Source organism: Anolis sagrei, chromosome 1, assembly GCF_037176765.1.
Source record: "Anolis sagrei isolate rAnoSag1 chromosome 1, rAnoSag1.mat, whole genome shotgun sequence".
Taxonomy (NCBI): Eukaryota; Metazoa; Chordata; class Lepidosauria; order Squamata; family Dactyloidae; genus Anolis; species Anolis sagrei.
Window position 1 is genome coordinate 72,212,711 of NC_090021.1, and position 15,192 is coordinate 72,227,902.

Sequence of the window (15,192 nt, forward strand, 5' to 3'; positions counted from 1 at the left end):
AAACTTAATGTATGCCCTGAAGTCATCACACTGCATGTTTCCTTCATGAAGTCATGAATGGATATGAGGTATGGAGGGAACGCAATAACATGACAAAAAAGATAAATAAGTGTTCTTTCTAGCAGTACCTATCCATAAGGTACTTTATGTGAAAGCAGTCTCATGGGAAGTGTCTCAAGGTATAAGAACACCAGCTCAACATTATTTATGCATCTAGAATTTATAGCCAGGAGCTAAGAAAGACTTACCACTACCAGGCTCCCAAAGGCCATTTTAAACACATAAACATGAGCTATGGGTTAGTGTAGTACATCTCTTCAAAACTATTGTAGAAGTTATTCATGTGATATTTCACTTGCAACTACAATTCAGACCTTTGCTTTAGAGTTTATTTCATCATGTTAAAACATATTGGTGAAACGGCAGACATGAGAGGACACTCCCTCGCCCCACACTCCAGTGTGATAACACTTTTCCCATCATACAGGGGAAATGTCCAAGGGCAGAAGGCTATTGGCTACATTGGACCCAGAACAACATGAGAAGCCTCCCATGATTCAGGGAAAACATCTGGCAATGCTTTCACCCAAGTTGGAGGCAGAGCCACAGCCAGAAGTCACACAACATTGTGTGATGGCTGCCTTAGGGTTCCGTCCTTGAAGAAGGCTCAAAGCATCATATGACGCTTATTTTTATCAATGTGATGAGGTCCCTAGATTCAAATATACAAAACACTGCAAGGACAAGCATAGACCAAAGAAAAGGTTGTGCAAAAGTGGAACTATAATAGCTTTCACTTTTTATAACAACTTTTAAAATATCAACCAATGTGTTACCTTTATAGAACACAGTGTTCTTGATGTTATATATTGGATGGGATCTTATTTTGAGCTAGTGGGATATAATGTTCCCTCCGTATGCTTCCATATAGATTGCATGGAGATTCCAGGAGACAAAGGTGGCAAAGAGATTTTTTTCCTACTCCATGACCATTGCAGATAGTCAATGGCACTTTGAACAGGGAGCAGAACTGTACTCATCACAATTCAGTTTGTGCCACCAGGAGAAATCATTGTACAAGGAGCTTCTGGACAAGTACTTTTGCAGTCTCAAAGATTAGTCTGGCCTTTGTTTTTCTTGTTTTACACTGTTGTATATTTTATAAGATCTCCTGAACCTTTGTTTTAAAGCATTCAGGAAATTGAAATTTTTATTAATGCTGATGCATTAGCTATAGTACTGGATTTCAAACCATTTTGATCCATGAAGCCCTAAACACATTAGGCCATCATCTCATATGTGTTTTCTTAGTATTTAGTATCTTAGTATGCTTTATCCAAAACACTTGTGACAAGAAATTATTTTTATTCTTTTTCAAAAATTCTCAACATTTAGGAATATTTGCATATACATAGTGTTTCATTTATATTTTATACACATAAATTGATAGTAATTTTATACACGGTATTTTTAATATTTGTGTGCAATGAAGCATCAGAAAGCAAAAGTGCTATGTCAGCTACCCATGTGAACAATTTTGGATTTTGGAGCATTTGATTATTGCTGGATAAAGGATACTCAACCTTTATTAAACATTGCTTTGGCACTTTCTAATGAGTTCATTCCGCTAAGATGTACTCTTAGTAAAATACTTAGAAATTGAAATAGATCCTGTTTACAGAAGCCAAACAAACCTCATTCTGTATTATAGGTTTCCAGTTAGTAAGTTGTCATTAAGAAGAGAAAGTCCACATGCATGATGGGAAATGATTGTTTAAGTCACTTAATTTCTGAACAAGACTACAATGAGGTCATATGAGTTTTATGAGTTCCATCTAATGTTTTATCTGCAGCATCTGCTTGCTGATGTTTGGGAATTTTATTGTATCATATGATTGATTTTAATTGCTGTTAGCTTCTCTCTGTGGTATGTAAGCACTACATCGTATGATACAAGTTTTTTTTTTCTAGAAATAAAGTGAAAAAAGTACAGGACTGGATTTAATTCTAAGTTGGTCTCCCAATCATATACCAGTACCCAAACTCTCTCTTTCCAACTCTTATACTGTTGAATTCCCAAAGGCTCACATCTCCTTGAAATGAGATTTGTAGAAAACCGAAGATGCTGCAGAGGAAACTTGAGGACAAATATCTGTATTTATCAATACCACAACCCTTGTTGCCTGAGAGATTCTGGCCCTTACAGATTTCCAAAAGAATATTTTACTGCAATGGAAATGAGCTTTGAAAAATGAATTATTTTTTTTCTCTTCTTCATCCACAGCCCCACATATTCTTGTGTTATTTCAGGCTGTGATGACTCTAATACAAGCCTACCACACTGACTTGTTAATAATACAGGATAACTATTTATCAGTGTGCTTTCATTGGATGTTTCTGCATGGCAGAGGGTTGAACTGGATGACACTTGTGGTCTTTTCCATCTCTATGATTCTATGGAGAAGTTACACAGTCAATTCCCATGTCAGGTGAGAAGGGTACACATTTTAGTGTTAATTGACATTTCTGCTATAGTTGTCTTTATTTTATAGGGATTTTATTGCTCCTAGACACATAGAAGGCCCTATTTTGGTGAGAGTAGAACAATGTCAATTTAATAAATGCAGGGTTAGCCTGGTTTGTGCAGGTGCTCACAATAATTTTTCTAATATATTGGGATGAGTGAATGAGCCTTCCTACAATGTATGTGCAAGGTTATAACAATAAGAAAAGAACTGAAGTTCACTTAGTAAGGGACCACTTTGTCAAATATCACCCATTTCAAATCCAAGGCAGAGCCTTGCTTCAGTTTTTCTAGTACTTCTAGTACTTCAGCTATCTTCCCATTATCTATAATAAAGAAATCCAAAAGTAGAAGCAATTTATTTTATTTCTTGACAAAATTAGATAAAATTTCCTGGAATACTATCCTGCTCTGAGGGGATGAAATCTACCAAATATCAAAGCATTGGGGATTGGGGAAGAGAATGAGAAAATTTTAAAGCAATGGTACATGATATTACTTCAGAGTTTGACAACTTGGTTAGCAAATCCAGTGGCCACTGGATATTAATATTGTACACATCTTGAGACACAGTGCTTTAAAGTTTCAATTATTCCCTTAAAAATTATTTTCTGATTAAAACAGTACCCCTGGGCCCTGGAACAAATCCAAACTTTCAAAATGCTCACTTTGCTTTGGGCTGCTTGAGAGAAGTCCTGTTCCACTTTGAATTATTATTTTTTCCCCTACAGGTGTTGCTGTTCACCTCTACAGGACCACAACATTCTCATTCAGAAATGATTGCAAATAGCATTATAAATTATGTGGCCAGGTAGCATGGGTAACACACGGTAGGAAAATCAATAACAGAAGCAGCAGGAGCTGAAAACTCAAATGTCGTTTCTCATTCCATTGCCTATTTGACGTCTGTTTCTATGGGGGTGAGAGAAGTTGCTGCAAATTGTAAAAGAAAGTAGAACTGCAAATTGTATGTCTGGGATGGCAAAAGGTTATAGGCACAAATGTGGGGAATGTTTACACATCAGGGACAATCTGTTTTTGTTTACAGAGCATGAACAGACTTCTAAATGAAAGTATTTGGCAGTGTAATTCAATTCCTTGGTTCTTTAAATACACAAGTACTAACAACAGTATCGGTGCCCTCCCCACCTGTACAATTTTGCCTCAGTACAGAATAACGCATTTAGCAAACATGATTGAGGGTCATTTCAGAAGGAACACAAATAGTTTTCTAGAGCTTGAGTACTTCTCTTCCTCATTCACTAAGTACTATTTTTAGCATACTGTAATGTGGCAATATATGATAATTGGAAGGCAAATTAGTATTCCTGGAATCATTCCAGCTGATGCATTAAAACATTAATGCATCTTTGCTTTTGAGAATTTTGCTAATAATCCTCTGCTTTTCCCTGTCTTATTTGGGGGGGGGGGGGGGGCTCAATAAACTCTCATCACAACATGGTTGAAAATCAGAAAAAGATCAAGATTCTGTTCCAAGCTTCAAACAGCTATGCACAAAAAGAACAGTGGGGAATAAAATCTTTAACATGCATGAAAACCTTAAAGACTTAAACAAATCTTCTTACTAAGAAGAAACAGCTGGTGAATTTAGGCTATACAAATTCTTTAAAAAGCTTTGAAAACTTTCCATGGAGATAAAAATGTTGTTTTAAAGCTTTGAGGTTCAAACACCAAAAACCATTTCAGTTAATAAAGCCTGAGTGAGAATTTAATTTTTTTTTTAGAATTTATCTGAAATTCACAAGGCTGAAATGAAGAAAAAAAAACAAAATTGCCAGATTTGCCCCCTTTTGTGAGGAGTTAGAATTTCATTTACTTATTAGGAGTCTTTCACGATTGCCCGTATAGTGTCTGCAGCAAATAGATCATTGGAGCTGTTTCGCGTTGTCGGGGAGCTCCTTCACGCACCTGCAGTGGAGGAGACCTTCGATGACCCAACAGCTTGGTGTCGCGAGTTCGCACACCATTTTGCTGGCAAAGTTGCTCAGATACGCCTTGAGTTGGACTCCAATTTCATCACAGTGCCAGGGGAGGTGATTGAGGCATCTGCTTGTCCAATTTTGTGAGATTCTTTTAGGCTTGTTCTTCCTGAGACCGTGGAGGAGGTCCTTGGTGCTGTGAGCGCGACCATGTCGGCTTTAGACCCTTGCCCGTCTTGGCTAATTAAATTGGCCAGGGATGGGTTGACTGATTGGTTTGTGTTGATCATTAATGCATCATTGGAGCAGGGGGGTTTTCCATCTCAACTAAAACAGGCTCTGGTCCGACCACTCCTTAAAAAGGTCTCCCTTGACTTCACGGTGCTGAACAATTACAGACCAATCTCCAACCTCCCTTTTCTGGGCAAGGTGCTGGAGTGGGTGGTCACCTCCCAGCTCCAGGGTTTTCTAGATGACATCAATTATCTGGACCAGTCACAGTCTGGCTTCAGGCCTGGCCACGGCACCGAGACAGCTTTGGTCGCGTTGGTGGATGACCTCCGCAGGGAGCTGGACAGGGGGAGTGTGACTCTGTTGGTTCTCTTGGACATCTCAGCGGCTTTCGATATCATCGATCATGGTATCCTTCTGGGACGACTCTCTGGGATGGGTCTCAGGGGCACGGTTTTGTCGTGGCTCCGGTCCTTCCTGGAGGGTCGATCCCGGATGGTGAAGCTAAGAGACGCCTGCTCGGACCTGTGGGGTCCCGCAAGGCTCTATTCTGTCTCCCATGCTTTTTAACATCTACATGAAACCTCTGGGAGAGGTCATCCGGAGTTTTAGAGTTGGGTGCCATCTCTATGCAGATGACACACAACTCTACTACTCCCACCCAAGAAACACAGGAAGCTTCCCATGTTACCAAATCTAAGGGAGGACATTGTGCACACCACATGTGCTCCACGCTTCCCCCATGTTATTGCCCTCCCAGTGGATAAGGCATGGGTCCCCATGCCTCGCAGTGAAGAAGTGCACTGTGGTTGGATATGTGAAGAGGTCCTGAGATGGGTTTTATACCTAGCTTAATTATATTTCAAATACAAATTGATCTATAAAGGTCAGCAAGAAGCTTGGAAAAAACCCTGCTTCTTCTGGACAAGTGATTGGTCATTTTAATCATCTGAACATACAAACCAAATTTTCATTCCAGCCAGGCATATGTACTAGTTAAGTTGATGTGCTTAGCATGGTGTGAATTGTCCTTCCATCACATTCATTTCCAAATCACTGGTGAACACTTTTTTCAAGCTGTCTGCAATAAAAAAGCACTTGAGGATCTAATAATAATAATAATAATAATTCATGTTCCTCTAGAACATGGCCATATAGCCCGAAAAAACCTACAACAACCCAGTGATTCTGGCCATGAAAGCCTTCGACAATAATAATAATAATAATAATAATAATAATAATAATAATAATACAACAACTGCAAAGACTCTGGCACAAGCCAGTAAAGGTGGTCCAAGTGATGACTGGCACACTGGGTGCAGTGCCTAAAGACCTTGGTCTGCATTCAAATGCGATCGGCGCTGACAAAATTACCATCTGCCAGCTGCAGAAGGCCACCTTACTGGGATCTGCACGCATTATTCGCCGATACGTCACACAATCCTAGACACTTGGGAAGTGTCCGATGTGTGCTCCAATACAACAGCCAGCAGAGTGTCTGCTGTGGACTCAACTTGTTGTGTTTCAAATAATAATAACAACTTTATTTATATTCCACCATATCTCCCCTGGGAGACTCAGGGCAGATTCCAACAAACAAAAAGTCAAAGATTCAATGCCTCAATAACAGTAAATACAAATATAAAAACACAAGCTAACTCCATATAAAGTGCAACTTAAGCATAACAACTATAATTTAAATAAAACATAATCAATTGAAAATTATAATTAACATAGAATCTAAACATAAAAATCTGAATTAATATATCAAATATTAATACATCTTTGATCTCTTGAATATCAGTTCCATTTTAGCTTATCACAAAAGGACACAAACCTCCATGTCACAAAACCTTGGGTCTCATAAATATGAATTGCTATTCTCCATGAGGCCTGTAGCCTACTCAATGAAGAAAAATAGAGAATTAAAACATATTTATATTAAAAACCAGAAGTCATGGTTGAGTACCTACCACCTTTCATCATTCCAACTTCATAGCATTTCCGCAGTCTGCAAGCCTGGCAGCTTTTCCTCCTGTTCTTATCAATAGTGCATTGGTTGGTAGCAGGACACATGTAGTCATTGTGACCTATAAAATCAGATGGAATTCAAAATGACAATGACATCAAAGCAAAGTACATCAAACTGTAAGAGGTTTTTTACAGAAGCACCTGTGATGTGTTCCAGAGTGTTTAGTATGTTTAATTAAAGGCGAATTGGGCACAAATATATAGAGATTCTTCAGAGGAGAAAAAAAAACAACTATATGGAATAGAAACTAAAAGGCTGATCCACACAAATTTCATGGTAGCTTGAGGTTCATGAACTCATGGTATGGTGCAGGTCTGAAACATGTGCCCTACCAATTGTTTTGCTTACTACTGCCTGCCTATACAGTGTGTGAATACAGAATATAATTTACTACACAGTGCTTTCCGTATGTTTACTTGTACACCTATAATTAATTTCAAGTCAAATTCTCGTTGTTACTGAGGGAGATGATACATGTGGACTTAATGGTTAAAGAGTTTATCTAAAGCAGGAATGGGCAAACTTTTTGACACAAGGTCGCATTGCATTTTAAAATTTGACAGATGGGCCAGGCCAGTGGCATATGGATAGAGAGGGATTGTGGGAACTAACTGGGGGGAAAAACATGAACAAATTCCTGTGCACACTGCACATATCTCATTTGAAGTGTAAAAAAATGAGAGATAGAACAGAACAATAATTAAAATGAAAATTTTTAAAGAACACAAATTTAACAGTATTTCAATTGAAGACCCCAGGGGCCATCCAGTCCAACCCTCTTCTGCCATGCAGGAAAAACACAAAGCATCCTTGGCAGATTGCAATCCAGCAGTAATAGATAATAGTAATAGGGACAACCTAGGGGCCATCCAGTTCAACCCCATTCTGCCATGCAGGAAAAGCAGAGGGAAACAGGGTTTTGGAAGCAAGCAAGGTGAGGGAAAAATGCTTTTGGCAGCAAGGGAGGTGAAGGGAATGGGGTCTGGGCAGTGGGCCTTAATTTGCCCGTACCTGATCTAGAGTGGAAAGGCAAAATGAGAAAAAAATGATAATGTTCTTAATCTGTAGATTTTGATAAAAGATATCTGATCTGTAATGGAAAGAGACCACCAATAAAATAAATAAAATAAAATAAAATAAAATAAAATAAAAACCTGCTATGTGGTACTGTATCTGTTCTTCAAGAACAGCAACTGGCAAAGTGTGTACTATGAACTGTCTACATCTTGCATTGGTCCCCAGCCATCTATATCTCTCACTCACCATTCAATTTTAAATATTTACATGTTTTAAAATGTGGCAAAAGCCCTTCTCGTTGTGACTGTGCACTGGAACTTCATTGACATAGTCACTGAATTATGCACAATCGATCCAAGATCACATTTCTGGATCATGAAAGCCAGTTTAAATCCCAAACAATAAACACAGGCTTCTGAGCAATGTTACCCCAGTGTACATCATGTTTTGCTTTCTTACAATGAAGTGCTCCAAACATCTGCTTGACTTTAAAAAAAAATCACCTTAAACTTTGTGATTTCAACAATATGGCAAAATTCAGTGTTTTAAAAAAGGAAATATATGGGTTTTGGTATATAATATTTCTCAAAGATCCATTAAGAGTTTTATGGTTCTTTTCTTCTTGCAATGTGTAGTTTTTTCCATTTCAAAGAGATAATAAAACAGAAACATCCCTTTTCCAGATGATACTTGCATATAACACACACACACACACACACACCCATCTCCCACTCCTCAAAAGACGGATCCAATCGCCTGTGGCAGATTCCAGTCCCTGAATAGTTTGGCAAATAGCTATAATGTCTTGTCTCAGTCTCCCTGCTTGATAAATCAAAATTGTTTAAAGTGCCTGGCAAGTCATCAAACCAACAGCTGTACTAGATTTTTTTTAAAAAAAAAAGCATACTTAATCACTCGTCACCATCTTCCTGTGATCACCCAGGAGACAATAATTGTTTTCAAGAACCCATTTTAAGACTGACAAAATGAAAAGACTATTAACTCATTATTCCTTTTATTGGAAATAGTATACTTGTCACCCCCATTTTATAAAGGACTTTGCCCCTGCATCAAGGGTCCTGAATGCTAAAACCATATGATTTACTGTACTAGCTCTTCAAAGAGTTAATGTCCTAAATTTAAAGCTAATCTGGAATTTCCCATCAATCAAGGATGATTGGCACACAACCCCATCCACCCCAAAATGATATCTTTTTTCATGATCAACCCTGGCAAGGTTGTGACAAATGTTACCAAAGAATACCTGACAACTTATTTATATAATAACCTACTGATCATCACTGACCAAAAAGGGATGGGTGGAGAAGCCAATTCAAAGACAAATGAGATCCTGCCTTCAAGATGACAATTGTGTGCCAAACAAGCAGACCTGATTTACGACTTTGCCAATCAGATTGGCTGCAATCTCCTGATCTTGGCCACTGATTGGCTTGCTGACTGCAAACATGTTCTTGGAAGGTAGAAACTGAGCTCGAATCACTATTTATCAAGTTGCCATACTTAGCACCCTAGCCACTAAAAGACGGACAAGACTGTAGACCCATTGCTGCATTTGAGCCATAAACCTATTGCCAGAGTGGAGTAAATGGATTCTCATCACTATAAAAATTGACACTGAGCTTGATCAAAAGTTTGCACAAACTAAGGATTGCTTGGTTACACAGTGAATCATCCTTATCTTAGCCTCCACCCAAAGCCTTTAGTGTCTCCTTTCAACAAGTTCCTCAACCTCAACAAGTTGTGCCAAGCCTGTCAAGGACTTTGAGAAAATAAAAATCTTGTTTGATGTTCAATCTGGAGATGTCTTAGTTGCTGGGACTCCTGAGTTTCAAAGTAAGGTGATACCAGTGCCGTCCTCACACCTAAATTCACTGATGCTAACATTTTCCACAGAGGAGCTGTGTTAGTACACCAAACAGTCTAATGAATACACCTTAAGAATACCAAGTTTAGATTGTAGTTTAGGATATAAAACTCTCTTGGGCCCCATCTACACAGCCCTAAATTTCAGGCCAGGAAATGGATTAGCCTGAGGCACCCAGATGACATCTCAAGCTAGTCTGGTTTAACCTGGAGAAAACCTGGCAATCCAGGTTTACTCTGGGTTTTAAAAAAAACCTGTTCCATACCTTCCTGGGTATGGAGGGTGTGGGGACTGATCCTTGGGATTGCCAACACATGGCATGCCAGGAGCTCTCTACAGGCCATATGCCTCCATTTGAAGGCTTTTGAATAACTTTTAAACTAAAAGTGGGGGCACAGGAACAGAGGCGATACCCCCATGCCGATTCGGATCAGCCCAAAAGGATATCCGTCCAACCTCTGCCAAAAAGGCGAGGCTTTGGTGAGCCTACTGGACACTAAATACGAGTAAAATTGGCATTTATAACATCAATTTCACTGTATTGTCGAAGGCTTTCATGGCCGGAATCACTGGGTTGTTGTAGGTTTTTCCGGGCTATATGGCCATGTTCTAGAGGCATTTTCTCCTGACGTTTCACCTGCATCTATGGCAAGCATCCTCAGAGGTAGTGAGGTCTGTTGGAAGTAGGAAAATTATATATCTGTGGAATGACCAGGGTGGGACAAAGGACTTCTGTCTGCTGGAGCTAGGTGTGAATGTTTCAATCGGAAGCCCTTCCACCTAGGCTTTATGGACTCCCAAAAATCCATAAGGACTCCACCCCACTCAGACCCATTGTGAGTACCACTGGATCCCCCACGTACGACTTGGCAAAATTTCTTGCTGCACAGTTACAAAGCCATATTGGGCTCACTACACACTACATCAAGGACTCAGCCCACTTCATTGAAAAAATCAGCAATCTCAAGCTAAATACCAATGACAAACTGATCAGCTTCGATGTGGTGTCTCTATTTACCATGGTCCCAGTAGCAGACACCATGGCACTCATCAACCAGATATTCCCAGAAGACATCACAGCTCTGTTTCACCATTGCCTCACCACCAACTACTTTCAGTGGGACAATGAATTCTACAAACAGAAAGATGGAGTAGCTATGGGGAGCTCTCTCAACCTGGTCATAGCTAATTTCTACATGGAACACTTTGAAAAACAAGCCCTAGAAACAGCAACCAATAAGCCCACTATATGGATGAGATATGTGGATGATGTAGAGATGTGTTTATTATAAAGTGTTATTTATAATGTGTTTAAACTGTATTTATAATGTTTATTATAGAGTGTTTATTATACTGTATTTAAACTGTATTTAGGTTTTACATTAGTTGCTATGGCCTAACTGTGAGGGATAGGTTGCCATGGTAACACAGCCTCAGAGGAGATGGGCGGAGTTTAAGGAATAAAAGGTTTGAAAGCGTCAGTTAATATTCAGTCCGGTGGATGAGACCCGGGGAAGAGGAGAGCCAGTTAAGGGCTCTGGGAAATAGCAGAGTCAAGAAAGGACTCTGGGAAAAGTAGTTTAGTCCGGTGGATGAGACCCGGGGAAGAGGTTCAGAGTGTTGTGAAGCTGTGAGAAATTCAGTAGTTCTTAGAATTTGTGAATATTTCTTCAGCAAGAGAGCTGAAGGTGTTACCTTGTTAGATTGCTTAGGTTAAAGAATCTAACAGAGGGGGTTTAAAGGATCGCCAGTAAGGAAAGACTGGTGATCAGTGGTTTGTTCCGAGTATAGGGCAAACAGTGTGGATATTCACAATAGGGAACTCTGAAGTAGTATAAGCACTTCACTAAAGAAGGAGTTTTTAGAATTGTAACATCAGAAGCCTGAATGTATCTCAAACCAGCCATTTTGTAACATCAAGCCTTGTGCCAAGTTCAAATTCACAAAACTGCAACAATTACGTTCTGTTAACAATAAAACTTGTTCTCTTGGTATTTCAAACCTGCCTCCTCCATTGCTTTTATGCTTGGTGCATTTCACACTACCAAAGTCACCTCACAACACAACTAAAGATAAACAGAGACATAAACCAGCGTCTCTAAACATATTGGTGGCAGCTTAATTGATATCTAAAAGAAGGTTCCTCACAGGATATTGGTGGAATTAAAGAAAATTAATACTTCCTCACATAATTTTGTTGACAAGCGGTGGGATTAACGCTTCCTCACATAATTTTGGTGGCAGACGACGGGATTCGTGTAACAACTGATCGAGTGCCTTAAGTTTAATTTTAAAATAAGTTGTGAGGTAAAAGTTGCTGAAAAATGGCTACCAGGCGACAGAGAAAGCTGGCTGAAGAAAGAGAGGGAGACCAAGGGGAAAGTTCAAGCTCTGGGTCAGAGACAGAGCCAGTGCCTATGACAGAAATGGCTTTTAAGTACAAATTAGAGATGAAACGATTGGAGATGGAGAGAGAGGCAAAACAAAGAGAATTTGAAGAAAAACAAAGAGAGAGAGAGCTGGAAATGGAGGCAAAAGAAAGACAAAGAGAGAGAGAGAGCTGGAAATGGAGGCAAAAGAAAAACAAAGGGAAAGAGAGTTTGAAGAAAGACAAAGAGAGAGAGAATTTGAACGGGAGTTAGAATTGAAGAGAATGGAGTTTGAGCTAGAGAAACAAAGATTGGCTTTGTCTCAAACATCCAGTGATGTTCAGGAAGGGAGATCTGGAGTGGATACCCCAGATTTGACAAAGAAATTCCCAAAATTTACCAAAGGTGATGACCCAGAGAAATTCCTTATATCTTTTGAGAGATGTTGTCGAGATTTTGGGTTGGCTAAAGACAAATGGATGATATACCTAAGGCCTCAGATAAGTGAGAAGCTTTTACAGATTTATGGACAGATGCCGGAGGAGTCTTGTAGAGACTATGATCTGTTTAAGAAACAGATTCAACAGGAATATAGATTGACTCCTGAATATTATAGATTTAAGTTCAGGACGTTGAAGAAAGATAAAACACAAAGTTTTGCTCAGGTGGCCTCTAGATTGTCTCAACTGTTCGATAGTTGGATAAAGACGTCTGAGGTAGAAGATTATCAACAGCTGAGGGAACTTTTGAAATTGGAACAATTTTTCCAATTAGTTCCTTATGAAATTCGTTGGGTGATTCAAGATCGCAAGCCATCCACGATTGTAGAGGCAGCGGGTATGGCAGATCAAATAACAACCTTGAAAGAAGGATTTAAAAGGGAAGATCTGCCAGGGGACAAAAGAACAAACAGGCAGCCATTTTATCCACAACAAACGCGCCCACAGCAAGAAAGGGGCTCTGACATAGAAAACACCCCCTATAGGAGGCAGAGTGTAATAAGACCAACTGCTCCTGAGGTAAAACGACGGTGCTATCAATGTGGAAAATTGGATCATATAAAATATCAGTGTCCCCTGTTAAGGAGTGAGAAAACAACCCTCTTTATAAATAAAATGAAAGAAACACCAAAGGCAGGACCAGAAACTGTTGCAAAGGAGAGTTCAGGCTCAGAGCCTCAAGAGAAACAATGTTTGTTCATCCTGTCAGGCAGCCCATCTAAGGATTACTTAGAAACCATTTCTATTGATAACAAAGACAGGAAAGGACTTAGAGATACAGGTTCCGAAGTATGCATAGCGCACCCTGAAATAATACCTCAGAAATTTCAACAGCCAACCTCTGAAATAAAATTAAAAGGTTTAGGTCCCGCGATCCCAACACCCGTGGTGACTTTGCCAATAGAATATAAAGGATGGAAGGGTATGTGGGATTTTGCAGTCAGTCCTGACATACCATATCAATGTTTAATTGGAAATGATTTGGCTGAGGAGATTAAATACTGTAAGATGGCATGTGGGGAGAAAGAATGTAACAATGAAAGCCCTGAACAAAAAGCCATGTGTTTTGCCATACAACAAGATGGGGATGAGAGTCCAGAAACCAGCGCTACAGTGGCTGAGCTTGTTAAGAGGACGGGAGGAGTTGAAGAGATTCGGCAGGAACAAGGAGCCGATGTTTCTCTCAAACCTCTATTTGCTTTAGCTCAAAACCCCACAGTATTGGCAGAAGAACATCCCTCCGAGTTTATACTGAAGAATGGTGTCTTATATAGAGAACCCAAAAGTGTAAACTCGACAGAAAGATCAGTGACATGTAGTCAAATTGTAGTGCCTCAAGGTTTTAGAGAACAGCTGATGAGGGTGGCACACGAAAACCCTCAAGGTGGACATTTGGGCATAAGAAAAACCACGAAGAGGATCACTAAAAACTTTTATTGGCCTGGCATGTTCCAGAGGATCAAAGAGTTTTGCCAGTCTTGTGACATCTGCCAGAGACTGAGCACTGGAAGGGATAAAGTTAAAGCTCCATTGATCCCTATGCCAATAATTGGAGAACCATTTTACAGAGTAGGCATTGACATTGTAGGTCCTCTCTGTAAACCAAGCAGACGTGGTTACCGTTACATTTTAACCATGATTGACTACGCCACAAGATATCCAGAGGCTGTAGCTCTGACTAACATCGAAACAACTACAATTGCAAATGCCCTGCTGTCCATTTGGGGAAGAACTGGATATCCCAGAGAACTGGTCTCGGATTTGGGAACACAGTTTACTTCCAAGCTTATGTCGAAGTTGCTGGAGTTATGTGGAATTAGACACCTGACTTCCACAGCATATCATCCGCAAACAAATGGACTGGTTGAGAATATGAACAAGACTTTAGTCAAAATGATAAAGTCTTACAGTCAGGAAAGGCCTTATGACTGGGACGTCAAGTTACAACAACTGCTGTTCGCCTATAGGACCGTCCCTCATGACAGCACCGGCTACAGTCCATTTGAATTGCTGTATGGAAGGAAAGCTCGTGGTCCGTTAGATCTGTTAAGAGAATATTGGGAAGAAAGTCCGGCGACGGATCCTGTTCCAGTGACGGAGTATTTAAGAGATCTTCAAGCAACAATGCAGCTGGCTAGAGACATTGCTCAAGAACATTTGCTTGCGGCTCAGCAGAAACAGAAAGACTATTATGACTCTACTGCTAAACCAAAGGTCTTCGACATCGGAGATGAAGTTTTATTTTTATCTCCCAACAAGGCCAACAAGCTTCAATTGGATTGGTCTGGACCATGGAAGGTCATCAGAAGACACAACCACATAAACTATGATATTTTTGATGAACAATCCAATGTAGAAAGAAGAGTCCATGTAAATATGTTGAAGCCTTATGTTGTAAGATCTGCAAATGTATGTTTTGTTGTTTCAAAAGAGGAATCCGGTCCCTTTTCTTTTTGGGAGGGTGATCGTGAACAGTACAGAAATTTAGATCGGGTAGATATGAATGTAGAATTGTCCCTACCTCAGAGAAGAGAGGTTGTGGAAGTTTTAAGTAAAAATTGGCATTCTGATAAATGTAGTATGTCAACAAATGAAAATGGTTAGAAAATCTATAGGGTACCAATAACAAATTGTTAAGATGGAGTTTGGGTTTACAAAATTTCATATTTGACATAAAACATGTTTCAGGTAAAC

The 15,192-nt window shown here is 39.6% G+C and overlaps 1 protein-coding gene across 3 annotated transcripts in view; it reads right to left on the bottom strand.

Moving 5' to 3' along the window:
- ESR1 (estrogen receptor 1) overlaps nt 1–15,192 on the bottom strand; it is a 263,932-nt gene that overhangs the window by 68,065 nt on the left and 180,675 nt on the right. For all 3 annotated transcript variants that reach the window (XM_060753574.2, XM_060753575.2, XM_060753577.2), the window contains exon 4: nt 6,669–6,785. In XM_060753574.2, the coding sequence (XP_060609557.2) occupies nt 6,669–6,785 (117 nt within the window). The remainder of the gene's footprint in view (nt 1–6,668; nt 6,786–15,192) is intronic.